The sequence below is a fragment of the Sander vitreus genome, chromosome 15 (genome assembly GCF_031162955.1).
Source record: "Sander vitreus isolate 19-12246 chromosome 15, sanVit1, whole genome shotgun sequence".
In the NCBI taxonomy this organism is placed as follows: Eukaryota; Metazoa; Chordata; class Actinopteri; order Perciformes; family Percidae; genus Sander; species Sander vitreus.
In genome coordinates this window covers 18,996,134-19,013,983 of record NC_135869.1, presented here as the reverse complement: position 1 = coordinate 19,013,983, position 17,850 = coordinate 18,996,134, and the positions used below count along the sequence as shown (strand labels likewise).

The 17,850-nt window shown below is 36.8% G+C and overlaps 1 protein-coding gene across 3 annotated transcripts; it reads right to left on the bottom strand.

Moving 5' to 3' along the window:
• Window positions 1-334: 334 nt before the first annotated feature.
• On the bottom strand, window positions 335-16,439 carry LOC144530347 (nuclear GTPase SLIP-GC-like). Of its 3 annotated transcripts, XM_078269878.1 has the most exons (24): window positions 16,297-16,439; window positions 15,085-15,166; window positions 14,022-14,134; window positions 13,572-13,619; window positions 12,785-12,832; window positions 12,231-12,282; window positions 12,000-12,080; window positions 11,510-11,600; window positions 9,338-9,554; window positions 8,994-9,221; window positions 7,727-7,924; window positions 7,434-7,615; window positions 7,235-7,328; window positions 7,072-7,159; window positions 6,258-6,379; window positions 4,843-5,016; window positions 4,599-4,756; window positions 4,379-4,496; window positions 3,767-3,875; window positions 3,529-3,662; window positions 3,173-3,254; window positions 2,975-3,056; window positions 2,127-2,181; window positions 1,920-2,007 (listed from the first exon to the last, which is right to left on the bottom strand). In XM_078269878.1, the coding sequence occupies exons 2-23, from the start codon at window positions 15,149-15,151 to the stop codon at window positions 2,136-2,138; spliced, it is 2,532 nt and encodes an 843-aa protein (XP_078126004.1). In that variant the 5' UTR covers window positions 15,152-15,166; window positions 16,297-16,439; the 3' UTR covers window positions 1,920-2,007; window positions 2,127-2,135. The 3 variants fall into 3 exon arrangements, with proteins under 3 accessions (XP_078126002.1, XP_078126003.1, XP_078126004.1); XM_078269876.1 differs by lacking the exon at window positions 2,127-2,181 and having other exon boundaries at window positions 335-2,007; XM_078269877.1 differs by lacking the exon at window positions 2,127-2,181 and having other exon boundaries at window positions 335-2,007; window positions 11,510-11,597.
• Window positions 16,440-17,850: the final 1,411 nt, after the last annotated feature.

Below are 17,850 nucleotides of genomic sequence, written 5' to 3'. Positions count from 1 at the left end.
GACTGATGATGGGAAAGAAAAATGAATTGTGATAACAAAATGCAGCATAAACAAAATACAGATCTGGCCAAGATGTACAGTATATCATCTGTGGGAATCCAAGCCTAAATTAGAGTGTGTACAAAGCTGCAAATTAAACAATCTTTACACTGATGTTCTGTTTCGCACAAGCCTACTAACATGCCTAACCTTCTAAAAAATACTTGGGTACTGTAATGTTAATTTGTATCAGGAAACTTAGGTAAGTACTTTTAGGACTTTTAAGTAAGGAGATTAAGTTAAGAACATGGTTGGAACAATATTTTCCCCGATACATGAAACATATTACATGTGAAACTTTGTAATATGTGAACTTTATTAAGGTATAACATATCAAATACATTTAGAGTCAGTGTACATTAAAACATAACAATTGTTCAGTAAATGACAAGAAGCCAGATAAGCTGGTTTACTCTCATAGAGCTCATTATTTTTCATATATGAACGGAGAGACAAATACACAAACACGTTTTTTCAGTACGGTCCTTGAACATAAAAGAAAAAGGATCAAGATCGTTCTTTAAAAAGTCAATGCCAAATCCAGCCTAGAGTATGTACTGTAATTATGTTTAAAGGGGCTGTACTCAATATTCAGAGGCAAGAAGCATCATCCCATCTACATGTTTGCATGAGGTTCACTTTTCCTGTCTTCTTCATAGAAATGTTCAAACTTTGAAGCAGCGACAGCTTCCTGTCAGCTACATGCTAAACCAAACCTGTTCACTCATTTGGCTTCATGGCAATCATTTTAACACAATGTTTAGAACCATTGTAAGCTTTTTAGTATATAATGCATATATCCACACATTAACATAAAACATAACATAAAAGCTAAAGAAATAAAAAAGGAAAAAAATATATAATACATCATCCTAATAATCAGAGATTAAGTTCAAACCACACTTTACGAATGCATTCTGCCAAAGCAATCATGTATTAATAAATGCAAAGGGCCTACAAAATATATGAGAAAAAACACAGAGGAATGATGTATAAGACCTGTACAATGAAACTCACAATGTCCCTGGTTCTAATCCAACTGGGAGCATTGGCTGCATGTCATCATGGATTTGGCTGTTCAATATGAGTATTTGATTATTCATTCTGCAGCGTAAGCCTGTTTTATTTGACAGTTTGCACGTGCACGGCTTGTTAGGTGGCTTTACGGCATGTAAGTAAAAGCAACAGAAAGATGCACAGACCATCACCTTCTCTTTCCTCTATTAAACTGACTTGGTGTTAGTATGAACACATCACATGCACAACATTTATTGCCGAAACCAGATATCAAACAAAAGCCAGGTTGGAGACGCAAACCATGGTAACCCCTGCCAACCTCCGCTCTAGTGGCATCGCCAAATAATGCTTAAATTACTTAAAAAGGTAAGCAACTATTCCAGCAGTCACGTGTGACAAAAAAATGTGTAAATATGTAGAAATGTAAATTGAAGCGGTTTTGACATTACAGAGCTGCCTTGGTTGCTGTCCGTGTGTCTGTTATGAACATTACGTTACCACACACAACCACTAATGTAAAAATCTGAGGTCATTTTTACTAAGCTTCAAATGAAGTTTAACCTTTTGTTTTGTAAGTTTTAATGGGATTTGAAAGTTGAATACTACCCGCAATGTATGAAAGATGTGGAACATTTTAAAGTTTAAATGGAGTTTCCAGCTGAAAATATGAATGACATGGAATATTTCTGAAAATATCAAAGGAATGAATGATAAAAGTACTAGCACTAGTACTAGTACTGTTTGAATGAAGTAGAAATAATTAATTTAGACCTGGCATAGAGTCAGCGTGGGAATAATGGTTCCAGTATTTACACCAAACACTCAAAGAGAAGAGATTACTTGATTAAAATGGTTGAGACTACATCCAGAGGCCTGACGTCAGTAATCAGTGTGTCTGCAGGACCTTCAGTGGGTAATCTGGCCTCTGCTGTTTCTCTCCACGGAGCAAACCTGAAATGTCCACCAGAGAGATAAACAGAGAGGTTGTGACATTGAACAGTAATGACAAACACTAGGGCTGTCTAATTATCCTATCATCTGTTTGGATCATCAGTTTCACGTCAACGTACCTGTTCATGTCATTGAATTACAATCACTGCAGATGCTGGGCCGAGTGGTTCAGCACTAGTGTTTAAAAGCATTAGTTAGTATCATTGGCGATTTTAGACCCTTTTTAGGGGGGCTCAAGCCCCTAAATCTCATCTCAGCCCCCCTAAAAAATTATAATAATAATAATAATAATAATTAAAAAAAAGTACTTCAAGTTAGAGTTTGCTAACTTGTCTGTTAGTGACAGAGGACAAACAATTACAGGTTCAAAGGACTTGAAACAGGTTTAATATCCTGTGGTGCTGTCGCCAATGCTATGCACCTGTAGCCCAGTCAAGGAAAGGGTTAACAGAAACATAGTTTTGGCCAATCGGAGGTGGATGTGCCAGACTCCCGCCTTTGGCTGAGTCTCGCTCTATCTAATCTGTCAGAGGGAGAGCAGGAGTGCGGATTTGAAGTTTAACGTTGGTAGTCCCCAGAGAAGAAGTTGGTAATTTCATGGCGCAGATTAGAACCCAAATTGAAACGTAAGCAACAAAAATTGCTGAATGTTAGAACATTGTGTCAAATTGGTCGTTATTACTGTGACTTATAAAGTGTCAGGTTTAGTTCCATCACAGTATTAATAGTGTCAAAAAAGTTAGCTGACGTTATTGTTCAGTAGCTAGCTCAGAGGTTATTGGCTAATGAAATAACTGATTTAGCAGGGGGGGCATAACACTTTTGCAAGACACTGTATCCGTGTCACATTCTCATTAGGGGCTGAGCCCCCCTATAGGTCGGATCGTAGAATCACCCCTGGTTAGCATTATTCAGAACAGCTCATTATCAGGGTATTATGAACATGACATTTTAACAAGTGGTTCACCAAGCTTGTGATGGTTCTTCATTTGGGCTTCCCATCAGGTCACTGTAGTGGCTCTTCACCATCTGAAGCTCCGATGTAACATCTAAAAGAAAAAACATACTGTTTACACCAAGTGTGAAATTTGTTGACTTTCAATAAAATATTTACAGTATTTTAGTGATTATCATATTTTTATTAATGATGATACGTTCCCTTTACCTGGGATTGAGTCACCATATGTGTTGAGTGACAGCAGGATTGATTCCTCCATTGTTTTCTCCAGGTTCTCCAGGATCTCATTCTGAATTTGCATCAAAATCACTTATCACTCACACTGTCAAATATTGTGTTCACGATCAACTGAATCCTAAATGGATGAACTGTTAAAATGTGTGTTCGAAGGGCTGCTCAGACAGGGCAGGATGGTTAATAGCTACATTATCTTTATCAGTATGTTTCTGTTTTAGATCAATAACAATAGGTGAATGTTTGTGAAAGTGTCTATGTGCTGTGTTTTTAGTGTAGCACGTGTTACTATATCATCCTTGTATGACGTATTCTAAAATGTGACTAACCGTCAAGTCTCTCAGCTGCTTCATCATTTCATCTTTAGCCCGCTCAAACATGCTGTTCTTTGCATCACGTACATGCTTCTCAATGGTGTCCCTCCTGTTATTTAGCGAGCCCTCACCACGAAACGCTGCTGCTTCTACAATAAAACAGAAAATTGTTGTCAATAAAAAATTCTGCACAATCATGATGAACGTGAATATATATTATTTTGGTGTCAGGTTGTATGGTCTTCTATCTTACTATCATAGCATTCTTGCATGATTCCCTCGATTGTCGTCGTCAGACTGCTGTAGATCGTTTTCTTACGCTCCCGGATGAGTTTGTTGAGTTTTGTCTTCACTTTTTCTACCTTAGAGAGATTATACAAAGCATAGATCAACACATTTCTTTTAATTAAAATCAAAGTGATACAAATAAGACTCATCTTTTCAGATGTTACCTGATAAAGCAGTACATTACATTACATTATTTAAACTGATTTTCCGAGTAGGACCTGCTTTCACCAGGTGGTGGTGCATATTTTTTGCCCACTTAGGTAAGACTATCTCAAAATCTTCTGTATTTTGACATGAATTTGGGCAGGGTTTTTCAAACGGCATCTGCAGTTTTAACTGACAAAAATCTGCTTGATAGAGTTCTTAATATACAGTGTAAATGAATAAGTTAACGGCTAAAATGTACTACATTTTTTTTAATATTAAGTCTTAATTCCAAACATAAGTCAATTAGCAAATAAAATAAATACAGAAATAAGGACAAAATTCCTTCGGGGTTGAGTTGGGGTTTCCCTTACCTGGACAAACAGCTTAGTAATGGACTAATGGATGGGATGGTGTTATTCTCATCTCTTACCTCTGTCTGGAGAAATATCAGCTGCAGTTCGACATCTTTGTACTTTTCAATCAGCTTCTTAGTGTCAAGTGAAAAGTTATTGAGGGCCCCGTTGAATGGTCCAAATTTTCCTTCATTTCTGAAACATATTAACAGGTCTAAAATAAAGGTAGCATTGAGAAGTTTGTATTTCAATAATGTAATTTGTATTTGTTTTATGTCTTATTAGGTTATTTCTTACGGGAAGGTCTTCTTGAATTCCTCGTCAATGCTGTCAGTCAGGCATGAAGCTAACTGCCCATTGAGATTTATTTGTTTCCCTTTTTTTGGTTTGTGGGTGCCACCGTTCTCAACTACACACTTCAATATACTGTGGAAAGCTCCACCTTTCATAGCTCTCTGAAACAAAACAGAAACATTTTAAAGACATATTCATAACAAGTTCAAAATGAGTTGTTGTGATGTAATTATAACTGAATACGTACAGGATGTAAGACCGACTTCAAGACTTTTTCACATGAACCTTTTGACTTTTCAACCCCCTCACTGAGGCATTTTTCAAAAGCCTTCAAAGTCTCTTCCATGGGTTTTCTGACTTTGTCAAGTTCACGGTTCATCTTTACTTCAAGGACTGTGCACACATCTGTTCTTTTGTCAGCCTGAAATCAAACACAACACATTCAGTTTTACCCCAATGGAACTTTACAGCTACCTGGTTGGATTTTTTTGATTTCTGTTATTGAGTACAACCTTTCCTTTAAATGAATACTTCACTCTCAAAATGACCATTTGTTGACCAAGTGTTGCCTTGAATTCATGAAGAAAACGTTTTGCTGCATGCCTCCATGGTAAATGGAGAATCAAAACACTGTGAGAAAAGTTGTGATGCATTGAAGCAATAGAGCTCAACAGTGACCGGCCAACCAAGCCAACCAGCTACGAAATGAATCGTGACCATAAAATATTTTATTCTGTACAGAAAAACATTTTGAAAACAGAAAAAAAGGCAAAGGGCCAACACTATATACAGAAACAATCATTGACTTTAGTGTTAGCAGCTCAGTTTCTTTTCTTCCTTTTTCTCCATCAAGTTGCTATTGCTATTGCTTTAATGCATCATTTTTTAAATCTCCACTCACTGTGGAGAGATGCGACAAAAACAAAGTTTTCTTCACAAAGTCAATGCAGCATTCTGTGAGTAATTGATATATAAATGGTTATTTTGAGGGTAAAGTATTCCTTAAATCACTGTAGTTATGCAGTCTCTCTGATGCAACAAGTATTTATTAAATCAAAAACCTTGATGGATAAAATGACTGTATAGGTGACATTTACATGTAAGAAGTCTTGTTGTGTAAAGTTTTTGATGTTGACTGTTTTTACTGAATTTCAACTTTAACTTAAGCTGATTTGTTTGCTATAATTTTTATTTTCTTAGCCTGGGAAAACCCTGACGAACTTCCGGCAAATTTGAGATTTGCTCTGCAAGTCAGTCTGGCCAAGAGCCCATTCAAGCCCATTTCTAATTTATCCAAATCGAGGCACCAATCACAACCGTTGAGGCGGGCTTAACACGATGGGAGTAGCGCAGCGACGGCAAGCAGCTTTTTGTTTACATTCAACATGACGGCCACCGAAGCGCAGCAACCTGTTGATGCCGCTGTCGCTGCTACGTCACCTGGATCGTTGGTCTGATTGGTTGAAGGACTATCCAATAGCCCAGAGGCATTTGAGCGGCGTCTGTTGGTGACGCCCCTTTGGAAATGAGCTGTGAATGAACCTTTCCCAGACCCACTCTCAGTTACAACTGAGAAGGGTCTGGTGTCAACCAGACTATTATTTTCTGTCTATATTAATAATAATTAAAGACAATGAGAGAAGTTGTATAAGTTGATCGTACCCCTACTTCACATCTGGCACCTTGAATCAGAGAGAGAATCCCAAAAGCTCCAGAGACATAGTTCAATGTCTCTGAGTGACAGTCATTGAGATCTTTCAGAAATGCTCGAAGTTTGGGTATTTCTGTAATAAATCACAGATTACATCTTAAATATTTACACCACATACTTACATTTAAATATCAAAATCCAATGAGTTCTTATTGATTGAATTAAAGTGGCTAAAGTAAACTAAAACAAAACATGTATTGTAGCTATTAGGGGTGCATGATATATCGACTCAATATCGTTATCGCAATATATCGAAAGTGTTGCAATAAGTATGCAATATTTTGTTTATATTGTGAAGTGCTGCGTCCCGTCCGTTGGCTGTGTGGCTTAGTTGTGTTTGATTTAGAGCCCGCTTGAAACGCTGTAATGATCATTTCATTGGCCAGTTACCGTGCCACTTGCACATGTTAGTGCACGTCAGCGCACGGGTCCACTAGGTGACAAACCCTATGTAGCGTACCACGTGTGTGCATATTTTGAGTGACAGTGTCAGTGAAGAAATTGATAGAGACAACAAAACGGAACGAATCAGAAAAGCTAAAGAAAAGTTGTGTCCTGTTCTCTTTATTTATATATTTTATACTGTACAACCAGTAAAACATGTCCTGTTCTGTAGACATGGTCGTTGTTTATTTATTTATTCATGTTGTACCAGTCCAATATGACTGTCATTTGAAATAAACTCGCAATATCACATTTTGTCAATATTGTGCAACCCTAGTAGCTATACATATTCCTCTTCTCATATATGGAGAGTTCACCTACCAGTGTCATCTGGTTCCAGACGTTTCTTTTTTAGAAACTCTTTGGAGCTCACTGTGAACACTTTGAAACATTCTTCATTGAAATGTTTCTGAAAAAAGGTTTGATTTTAGGTCAGGGTTGCAGTATAACTCTGTTATATTTTCTGTCAGTTTTAAATACTCACTTTAACCTTGTTGAGTTTGCTGAATTCTTTGTACACTTGTTCCTTGGCTTGCATGTTTTTTGTAAATATGAGATCACGTTTAGCAGCTGCTGAACTGTAAGAAAAAAATTGTATCAAGAGGCTCATATCATAAAGTATTTGGAAAACTGATTTGGATGTTATATGTAACCATCTACTTATAGCATCTTAAATCACTTACTGATCATCAGATTCCAAATCTTCAATAACATCTGACTTGGTGCAGATAAAGTGAATGTGCTGACACTCGCCACCATTTCCCATGAGGCTGCAGGCACTCTTCAGGATTTCCCAGGTTTCTTTCTCTGCTGCTGCTCGATTTATGTCAGTCACAATCCACACAGTAGAACAACTTCCAACAACCTAAATGGGCATAATAGCAAGTTAATTATGACAAATTTCCAGTGCTTGAACAACATGATGATTTTGTTCTCCAAATAACTCAACAAAGAGCATCTCATGTAAATGAATTACCTGTTTCCACATCTTGTCTCTGCTTTTGTTACGGTCCCCAGTTCCAGGAAGATCCACAAGTGTGACATGCCGGAGAAGATCATTATTGGGCACCTTGATAGTTACACACTTCACTAGTGGCCAGTACCACCTCTTTCCTTCTCCATCTTTTGAGTCACTTCTTGTAAATTTGACAAATTTTGCAGATAGCTCTTCAGCCTGCAATAAACAACAAAGTCAGATTAGGGCTAATCAAGGCCGAAAGGCACAATAAAAGCTAAATGTTAAAGTTATTTTCATAAAAAGTAAATAACAAACCAGAAGATGAGACAAAATTTCAGGTTAAGTTTTTAAGTTTAAATTTAAACATGATCAGATTTTGACAGTGCCTAGTATTATCTGGGAGGTTATTACAGGTCTGTGTATCATAGAAAAATAATGCAGCTTTCCCGTGCCTCGAAAGTTTGATGACCTACTGTAAGTGTTTTTGAAGGTTTAATAATAAAGCATGTAAGAAACATAATTAGGTCCTAACCCCGTAAGTGGTAGTATTTTGAAATCAATTATCAGGCTAACTAGTAATAAGAGCAGGATAAAGGCATAATGTCTTATAATCTTTTGTTTTGGGCTGGACTGTCTGGGGCCAGGCCTGTAACCATAAAACGCAGTCCCTCTCTCACTGAGTGATGAAGTTCCACCATTGGTCAGAGTAAGTGAGTTTTGTGGTGCAGCGTGTGCTGTATGAGAAGCACACAGAAGAAATGAACAGTAAAGCTGTCAGGTGGTTGTAAATGTACAGTGTAGGTATTAGTTTGTCCATGAATAAATTATGCAGCTCTTCAAGACCAACATTGGAGGCTGTGGTTCATTTGTCTGTTTAACAAAGTAACATTAATTACACAATAACACTTTAATTTTTAATTACATTAAAAAGTCATGCTCTCAAATGTATCTTTACCATGTCATGTGATATGCTACTTCAGTACACAACAGAAAAATATTACTGTAACATGTAATATCTATATTCACATTAAAGACATATAATGTATATATATATATATATATATATATATATATATATATATATATGTATATATAATGTATATGTATATATAATATGGTAATTAAAGGACTTTGAGACAGCGGACTTTGCTGCGCGTCGGACGATTCTAGCTTCCCCGTCGTAAATTACAGTTATTTCTAATAATGGTCATCTCATCAAGCATTAACCATTACATTGAACACGTGAGGTATGAGTGATAGATATGAGATTTCTTTTCTTACTTACTGATTCACATGTCAACCTCTTCTTCTTGGAAATGAGAAATTCACGAATTTCTTTGAAATATTTGACATCCAAGAGGTTTTCAGGAGATTTGTTTTTCCATTCTTCTCCATACAGCGCTGACAGCTTTTCCTCAGTGTCATGAAAATCATCTTCCTCTTCCTGTCTATTTTCCTGATCTGCATTATCCCGGAGAAAATTTAACAAGGACCATAGCTCATCTTTCCACTCCTAAAAAAATAAAATAATTCACTTTAATTTAATGACATGGGACGCATCAGCAACTGGATTGCTGCAGTGACTTTACAACAAAAGCTTCAAGTAAACACACAGTCCGCTCATTTTACCTCTTTTGTAATAAACTCAATGTCTGCCACATATTTTTGGTTCTCCTTGTTAGCCTCAACTTCAATCATGACTGATGTACATGCACTGACACTTCCAGAGGGCAAGAGATTCTTCACTCCAATGACAGCATTTATCAAAGAGCTCTTTCCAGCCCCGGTTTTACCAAAGACACCGACAACCTCCCTCTTGTCTGTCTCCAAATCAGTTATTTTCTTCCTGTTGTAAAAGAGTTTAAACACGGATAAAATGATTAGATTAGAAACTTTATTTCTGCCAAACAACAATGTTGCATGGTAGCAACGTTCCAGTGCAGAAAAAAGAAACAAGCAAACACAAACAAAATTATAAGTCAGAAAACAGCCTACACAAGCAGCTATAATCAATATTTTTATATTAACAATGGTTGATGAAACCACACAGAATTATCACAATACTTTGCAGTTCCCTTCTACTCGACAGGACTTTATACCATCTTTTGCTCATTGCGTCGGTTTTTCTACCTGCAACTTCATTTTTTGACCCACACTCATCTGACTTGATTTAAGCCAAAAAGCTCTGATAAATCACTGTGGTACTTATCCAGCATTTAATGGCAGACTCACAAAATTAGCATCTAGCTTGTGAGCATTAAGGTATTTAGCAGCTAAAGAGCCTGATGTTGCTGTGGCTTTGTAATGTGGTAGGGCTCAGTACTTCTGTTTATGCCAGAGATATACTTGCTTATTACCTATGCGTTTGCGTAGACATCGAGCTGCGTCGTGAATGGAATTGTTCTCATGTTTGCATATGTTCATGTGTTACTGGAGGATTCCACTAGGGAGCACACCAAAGAACTCAGACTGTATAGAACTTCTGGATTTGCATATTGTAAACATACATGGCGAACACTTAAGGAGGTTATTATATTGTTAATTCACTGCACAAAAAGCGACACCAGCAACAACATGTAGCCACTGAATTACGCACGTTGTGACAATGGTGAGTATGTTTCTTTCTGCACTACCGCTACCGTTCATCTTAAGGGTGTTGAAAGAAAGGGTGTTGTAGTATTTCTATGATGCATCACGATGCGGACGTAGACAATTCTGCATCCATGCAGTGACCAACCATAATCGATTATAGCCTACTTATATTGCTTGTTAATTTTCCGGTTACTACTTTTTTTTGTTTTTGTCTGTTGTCTGCTGTATTCAGACTCCCCTACATTCTAAAGTGTCTTTTTTAAGAGAGGATACAATACAAAAGGTCATTATTATATATCTGACTGCATGACTTTGTTGACTTTTGTAGTAACATAATAATATTGAAGAGGGGAAAATCGTTGGTAATCACATCGAACTGTCAGACCAGTGAAGATTCCCACCCCTAGTTCATGTGAGTATTGCATCTTGCAGACGCGTAGGCTTAATTTCTGAGAATGTGCACAACCAACGCTCCCAATGGATGCAGGACACACGAGGCAGCCATTATGCGAACGCTAAATGAAGAGCAAGTATATCTATAGCTTAACTCGTCAATCAGGCTTTGAATAGTTTCCGGATGGAAATGATGTCCTCACTGCTGTTTTTTTCAACAGGTAACTACGCTCTCTTAGCATTACTTGCTCCACAAGACTGTTAACAAACCACAAACTATGAGCCATGCTTTTCTCTTCAAAGTCAATAACATTGCTTACGGTTAAAAAACTAATACAATTTGACAGTATGTTTAACAACACAAGCTAGTTATCCAGCCATGCCATTGTCACCAAATTATCAAGATTTTATTCTATAATAATCTATATATACTGTCGGCCGCAGCCTGAAGTAGTAAGTTGAACAGTGAATGGGATGTGAAATAATCGCTAAATGTGAAACAAAGTAAGGCCAGTGTAACTTACTTCTTGCAGCTTGCTATACTTATTATAACTATAACTTTACTATAAGCCACCCTGTGGTGTTCAGAGGAGGAGGCACTGAAGGACTACACTTAGTGTTTTAAATGAGATGTTAGCTTGTTATATTGCTAATAAATTGTAAACGAGGCATATTCATTTAGAACAGTGAACAGACAGCTTCACTGGAACTACTTAGTAAGTATCCTACATCACGTTTAAATGGATACCCCGCAGACTCAAGTATTCACACCAGACCATGGTATAACAAAGAATATGGATTAAACTGAATACTTACTTCAGGAATGTATTGAGCTTGTTGTCTTGGTTAGGTATTTTCTTTTGGACAAAGCTCATGATGTTTTTCACATCACAGAGTATGGTGTCTACTGTCAGAATAAAATGAAAGAAATATTCAGCAGGAATCAGTGTATCAAGTAAGCGGTAATGCATAATAATTTGTTTTGTTCTATTAAAAAAAGAGTGTAGAGAGTAAAAGAATATAAAGTGCAAGAGGCACAGCATCCACTTTAGGATGCTTTACAGTGTAATATTAGGCTTACTGTTGCTATGGATACCTGCAGTTTGATTTACATTTATGGCATGTGTAACATGTATGCTGTTGATGGTTTGAAGTGTCCTGATAAGATTTTAACTGACATTCAATGGGTAAGTATTTATTTTCTGTAGCCATGATATAGGAACAGACATTTGCTAGTAAAAATTACATCGCATAAACATTTTAACCCTATAGAAATTTGCTATTGTTTACAAAGTAATATAAATACCTGGGTAACTGTGAAGTCGTCGTTTTCTTGTCGGTAATTGCCAATTGCTGGACTCGCCCGGAAGATCCAACTTTCTCTTCCCTTATTGACATTATTTTGAATTGAAAAAAAAAAAAAAAAGTTGTTGCATGTGATCTCACAAAATTAAAAGATGTACTCAATATAGTTGCTTAGTCAAAGCAAGATATTACTGCCTTGAAAAGATTAATGAACTCTACATATAATCAATACCTTTATCACTGGTGTCACTGGTGTCACTGGTGTCACTGGTGGAAGGAAAAACCTGGGGATGAACAGGGATATTTTTCTCTTAAAACAGTATTTGATCAAGACATTATATTCACACAGGCTTAAACACTAGGGATGGACCAATTATCGGCCTGGCCGATTATCGGGCCCGATATTTAGCAACTTGCTAATTATCTTTATTGGTGTTTAATTTTACTGATAACCAATAAAGTTAATTAATTAAAAAGTGTGCCACTTTGGCTCCTCTACAGCTCTGTAAGCAGTCTGCAACACTTGCAAACAAACTGTTTTATTTTTTATTTTTTACCTTGTATTAAGTTTTAAGTTTCAGTTTTATTAAATAATTGCTTAAAGCATTTAAACAAACTTTTGTGTTGGAGTTTGTAAGTTTGTAAATTTGTTAATTTAATAATCGGTATCATATCGGCCTTGAAAAACCAGTATCTTTTAAAGATCTATTTGGCCCTTGGGGAAAAATTTGGGAACATGTTTTAGAATAGATGATACCTATGTGTATGAAACTATATTCAACTTACCTGAGCAGGAGAATTAACTGGTACCAGATTTGTTGAGTTTTGTTCCTCCTAGTGACAAAATACAATAGTTGCAAATGCATTATAGTTAAAAAATGTTCTTGTAAAGGCTCTTGTTGACTTTTCAATGACATATGTGTATTATTTGTGTAAATTGTCTTCACAGTTGTTGAGGATTTCCTCCTCTGCGTCCCCCCTTTTGCCTTGCCTTGCCTCGCCTTTAATGCTGCAATAGGACAAAGTCTGAAAGCCTCTGCAAATGCCTTTACTGTAGAACTAACTTCATATTGATATGAAGAGTCTATGGATAGTTCCATCATGAAGAGCACAAAAAGAGCTTTAAAATTATAGTATATTAAATGAATAACAACAATAACAACATTTCTTATCAGAAGAAATTTTACTTTGTGCAGCTTGTTTTTGATAGAACGTTCAGAATTATGTATTGGAGTATGTGTGTGTGTGTGTGTGTGTGTGTGTGTGTGTGTGTGTGTGTGGCTGATAAAAACCATATCGCCCTGAGCATCTGGAGATACTCATTCATGCACTTGCAGACACTGAATACTACAGAGACAACCAGCATCTTGTGTGTGTGTGTGTGTGTGTGTGTGTGTGTGTGTGTAAATAATAATATGGTTGGTATGGGATTTATTTTGTTTCAAGAGAGCTTTTTTCTGTGTGGCCCCCTGGCTTGGCATGCATGACATAATTTGGCCCTTGGGGAAAACTAATTTGGGAACATGTTTTAGAATAGATGATACCTATGTGTATGAAACTATATTCAACTTACCTGAGCAGGAGAATTAACTGGTACCAGATTTGCTGAGTTTTGTTCCTTCTAGTGACAAAAAACCATAGTTGCAAATGCATTATAGTTAAGAAATGTTCTTGTAAAGGCTCTTGTTTACTTTTCAATGACATATGTGTATTATTTGTGTAAATTGTCTTCACAGTTGTTGGGGATTTCCTCCTCTGTGTCCCCCCCTTTTGGGACATTGTGTCTGACTCCTACATAAAAGACCTACATATGCCTGTGCATTCATTAAATTGGTATTACATTGATCCCAAGAGCTCACACAAGTGGTACATTCTGTTCCTGGTTCTACTTGTTGTTTCACAATGTAGTTTTAGCACAAAACACTATCAATCATTATCTCTTATGGAGATTTTGGTCTATTTATTTCTGTATCACACCTATAACTTTTTGGCATATAATAATCTACACAGTGCAGAATCTTACCTTTAACAACCTGAGTCTCTTCTTGAATCTTGCCCTTGGTCCCACTTTTGCGATCAAGTCAACGATTTCTTGATGCCCAAGATCGTAAAGACTTTCGGTGTCAATGCCTTCAGCTGTATTTAAAAAATGTTGAGTTAAATCTTTGTTTATAACCTGATTGTATGAGCTGAATGCATATTGACTGTATTTTAACCATTCAGTGCTGCTTGTGCTGAGATCCTTTTCTCAATAGCCTATAAGATGCTACAAAACAGCAGTTAGTAGCTGTAACAATTCATTGTCTCCGAAATAATTGTGATTAACAATATAATTGTCCGTGTCAGGCACATTTAAAAATATTGATTTATTCATCACTTAAAAAATAAATAAAGTTTTAAATAAATCCCAGCATACATATTTTGGCTATATCCCTGTTATGTGACCCATATAATGTAATAACACAAATACACAGCCTATGAAGTAAACAAAGCCTCTTTATTATCATAAAACATATTCTCTAAGTAGCCCCCCTTGTCTTTTTTGTTACTATGAACGTGTATAGGGTCAAGTGCCAACAACTAACAATTGAAATAATAATAAAAATATATAGTCTGACCAATAATCACTTATATAATTAGAATTTGGCATAACTAAACAAAATCAACAATTACCAGTCACATGCCTCAAGACCTTAGCTAATCTAAGCAATTCATTGCAGTTAAACAAAGAAACCGCGATTATGTAATAAACAAAAACCAAAAAAAAGGCAATTACAGGCCTAGCAGTTACTATTTTCACTTAATGTGTCCCTTCTTAGTGAAAAAGGGTCTTTACCATTAATGCTTTTGCTATCTTTTAACACAGACAACAATTGCCTGGATTTGTCTACGCTGATTTCTGCCATTTAGAATCAAGGCCACGTCAGCATTATACTGCAGAACAATGTTGCAGCACATATTTATGTCAGTATTAGTAGATGCTTAGATGTTTCAGTATTCAGTAGGTCATATTATATCATCATATCAACATTGTAGGCTTACATTATACAGTATGTGCCCAACAAAGAAGTATGGTAATACTTTACCTTCAAATTTTTCTATCAACTCGCTGAAACCCCATTCTGTTAGTTTGTTACGGACAAAATCATCCATGACCAAGAACAGGAACTGGAAGGTAAACACATAATTATGTTTTAATCAACCATTACTACTCTGTATTGTTGGGACAATTTGAGGAAAATAAGTGTTGTGAAACTGATAATGGCAGACTCAAGAAAGTATCCATAACCAAGATGGGCACAAGTTATGGCACAAATAACTGACCATCTGTAATTTTGATTCATCCAAAAGCTGATTGCAAGAAAATGGATTATTATATACAACTATTTTGATATAATAAAATAATCAAAAGCGTACTTCATAATAAAAAATACTCCTTAGTTAACATACTATAGGCTATATGAATCCACTTCACCTAGTTGACTGTATTTTGTTCTGCTATTTGTTCCTGTGAATTTCAAATTTTGTATTTTAAAACGAAAATCAAATAACCATTCGTTTTTTTGTTTTTTAATACCTGTTAAGTATCCGCTGTCGTTTCCACAACAGCGGATGCGTCAGATGAGAATGCAGCCGTTTAACTAACTGCATCATGGCTGTAAAAAAAACCAATGGAAATCTGTACAGCTTTACCAAGCGCAAATCAGAACAATAAATAGTTGTGGAAGTTCATCTTTTTTCTCCCAATCACGTTGGAGGGTCATCCAAAATGTATTGCTGATGACGGGAGGGTCAGGTTTATTTTAAAGGTCCCAAAACTCTTCCAGTGGCCCCTTAAATAAATAACGAACAGTCCAAATAATCGATACAGTTAATGATAATTACACTAATTGAGTATTTTAACTTTGTAAATGTATGTAATGCGCTCTGTACGGAACACCATAACATCTTATAATGAAGGGAGCATCGCCATCGCCATAAAAGAAAAGATACGCCTACACATTCGCCCACTACAGCGGTAGTTCAGATGAACAATGGCCCGAGTCTTAGCTAGTTCTATTGACATCCAAAACACTGTTGAACACCGCTCAAGCATGCGCATTCAAAAAACAATAACTTTAAACAGTCAGGACAAATGCGCAATTAAGCCTATCTATTCTTACGCTTACTCTAGCTTATTTAGCCTCTAGCGTGTACAGCCTCCCGGTTTACTTTTCCACAGTGACGGTCTTTCGGCTTTCAAAAGGACAGGGTTAGGAGACTTACTCTCGATTAATGATTTCAACGCTTATTATTACCTGTAACGTGTATTCAGGGTTCAGGTTATAGCTAGATCAGATCAAGGCAGGGGTCCGGCCGGTCCTCCGGTTTTCAGGCGGGCGATATGAGTCCCTCGCTTTCTCCTAATCGTTGTCGAACCCAAACCAAGAAACGAAACCGAAAGTCTTTCTGGTTCTATTACTTCTCTTCGCCTCCCAGATAGAAAACAGCCATTGAAACTATGTTAAATCAACATTCTGTTGTCGACATTAGCTAAGTCATTGAATCAACATCAAACTCTGATGTTGATACATTTTGCACCCTGTTTTAATGGTTTAATTTCAACTGAACTAAGGATCAACGTGATTTCAATGGAATTTCCATAATTTCATTATTAAGCCATAGAAAAGTATTGCTAGGCATACGAAAATGTAATGCCCTAAATTAAATAGCCTATAATGAATATCCTGCTTTATCTACAGCCAGGATGTTAAAAAGTGATGGAACATTTGAAAGCTTGTATGCCTATAGCCTAGCCTAAAACACTGACCACACCACACTGTTTAAGGTAAAAACAAATTCATTTTATTAGCCTCTTATTTCATTATTTGTCCTCTTTAGCGTATTTACAGTTCATGGTCCTCTGACCTCTGGCGCATAGCGCAGCAACTGTTGCACAGCCTGGGCAAAAGTAAATTGTGTGACAGTGGCTGTCCCCATCTGCCTTGTAAGAGCATCTAAAACAGAAAATACAAGCACAATGCATATGCACACTTGGAAAAATTCAGTAACCTAGGCCTAGGATTTTTAAATGATTGGATAAGGCAATTTGTCCAGTGTATTCCCTACATTCAAATCACTTTTCAAAATTGCCCAAGAATATGTGCATGGGTTTATTCGAATTAAAGGGAGGCAAAAAGGATCAGCTTGCAGTAACACCTTTCATAAGGAAAATCTCTGAGGCCTCCTCCCAACACACACACACGCACACGCACGCACACACACACACACACACACAAGAAGCTTCCCGCATAACAATTGTTGGTTATCTAAAGGTTCCGGGAAGGTTCGCTGAAGCCTGAAGGTTCCGGGAACGTTCGCTGCAAGTTCGCGTAAGGTTCTCTCCGAAGGTTCGCTCACGGTAGCGTAGGAAAGTTTTCTGAACGTTCGTCGAATGTTCCCTAAAAAGTAATATACATTGTTCCGGGAACGTTCGGCGAACCGTCAGGGAACTGTCAGTAAGCTAGGTTCGCAGAACGTTCTTGGAACTACTAACTAATAATAATAATAATAATAATAATAATAATAATAATAATAATAATACATGATCATCCAGATCCAACTGACGGCATGTAAAACATTGAATGTTTTATTAAGTATTCGCTGGAATTACAGACGAGAATGATGCACGATTTATTCAGGCGACACTTGGTTTCAATCCGGGAGAATCTGGCGTCCTTCTCCTGTCTTTGGATGAGGAGTCCTTCTATGCAGCTCCCGCGAACGAGAGGAGACATTTTCCAAAGCATGGTTTTTGGCCCAATATTTGATTCATTGTTTACAATGTACATGTGCAGTATATCTATGACCTG

Coding starts and splice junctions, on each gene's coding strand:
- LOC144530347 (XM_078269876.1), bottom strand. CDS start 15,151: ATGGATGATTTTGTCCGTAACAAACTAACAGAATGGGGTTTCAGCGAG. Junction 14,135..15,084: donor GTTGATAGAAAAATTTGAAG/GTAAAGTATTAC, acceptor TTTTAAATACAG/CTGAAGGCATTGACACCGAA. Junction 13,620..14,021: donor AGAGACTCAGGTTGTTAAAG/GTAAGATTCTGC, acceptor TTTTGTCACTAG/AAGGAACAAAACTCAGCAAA.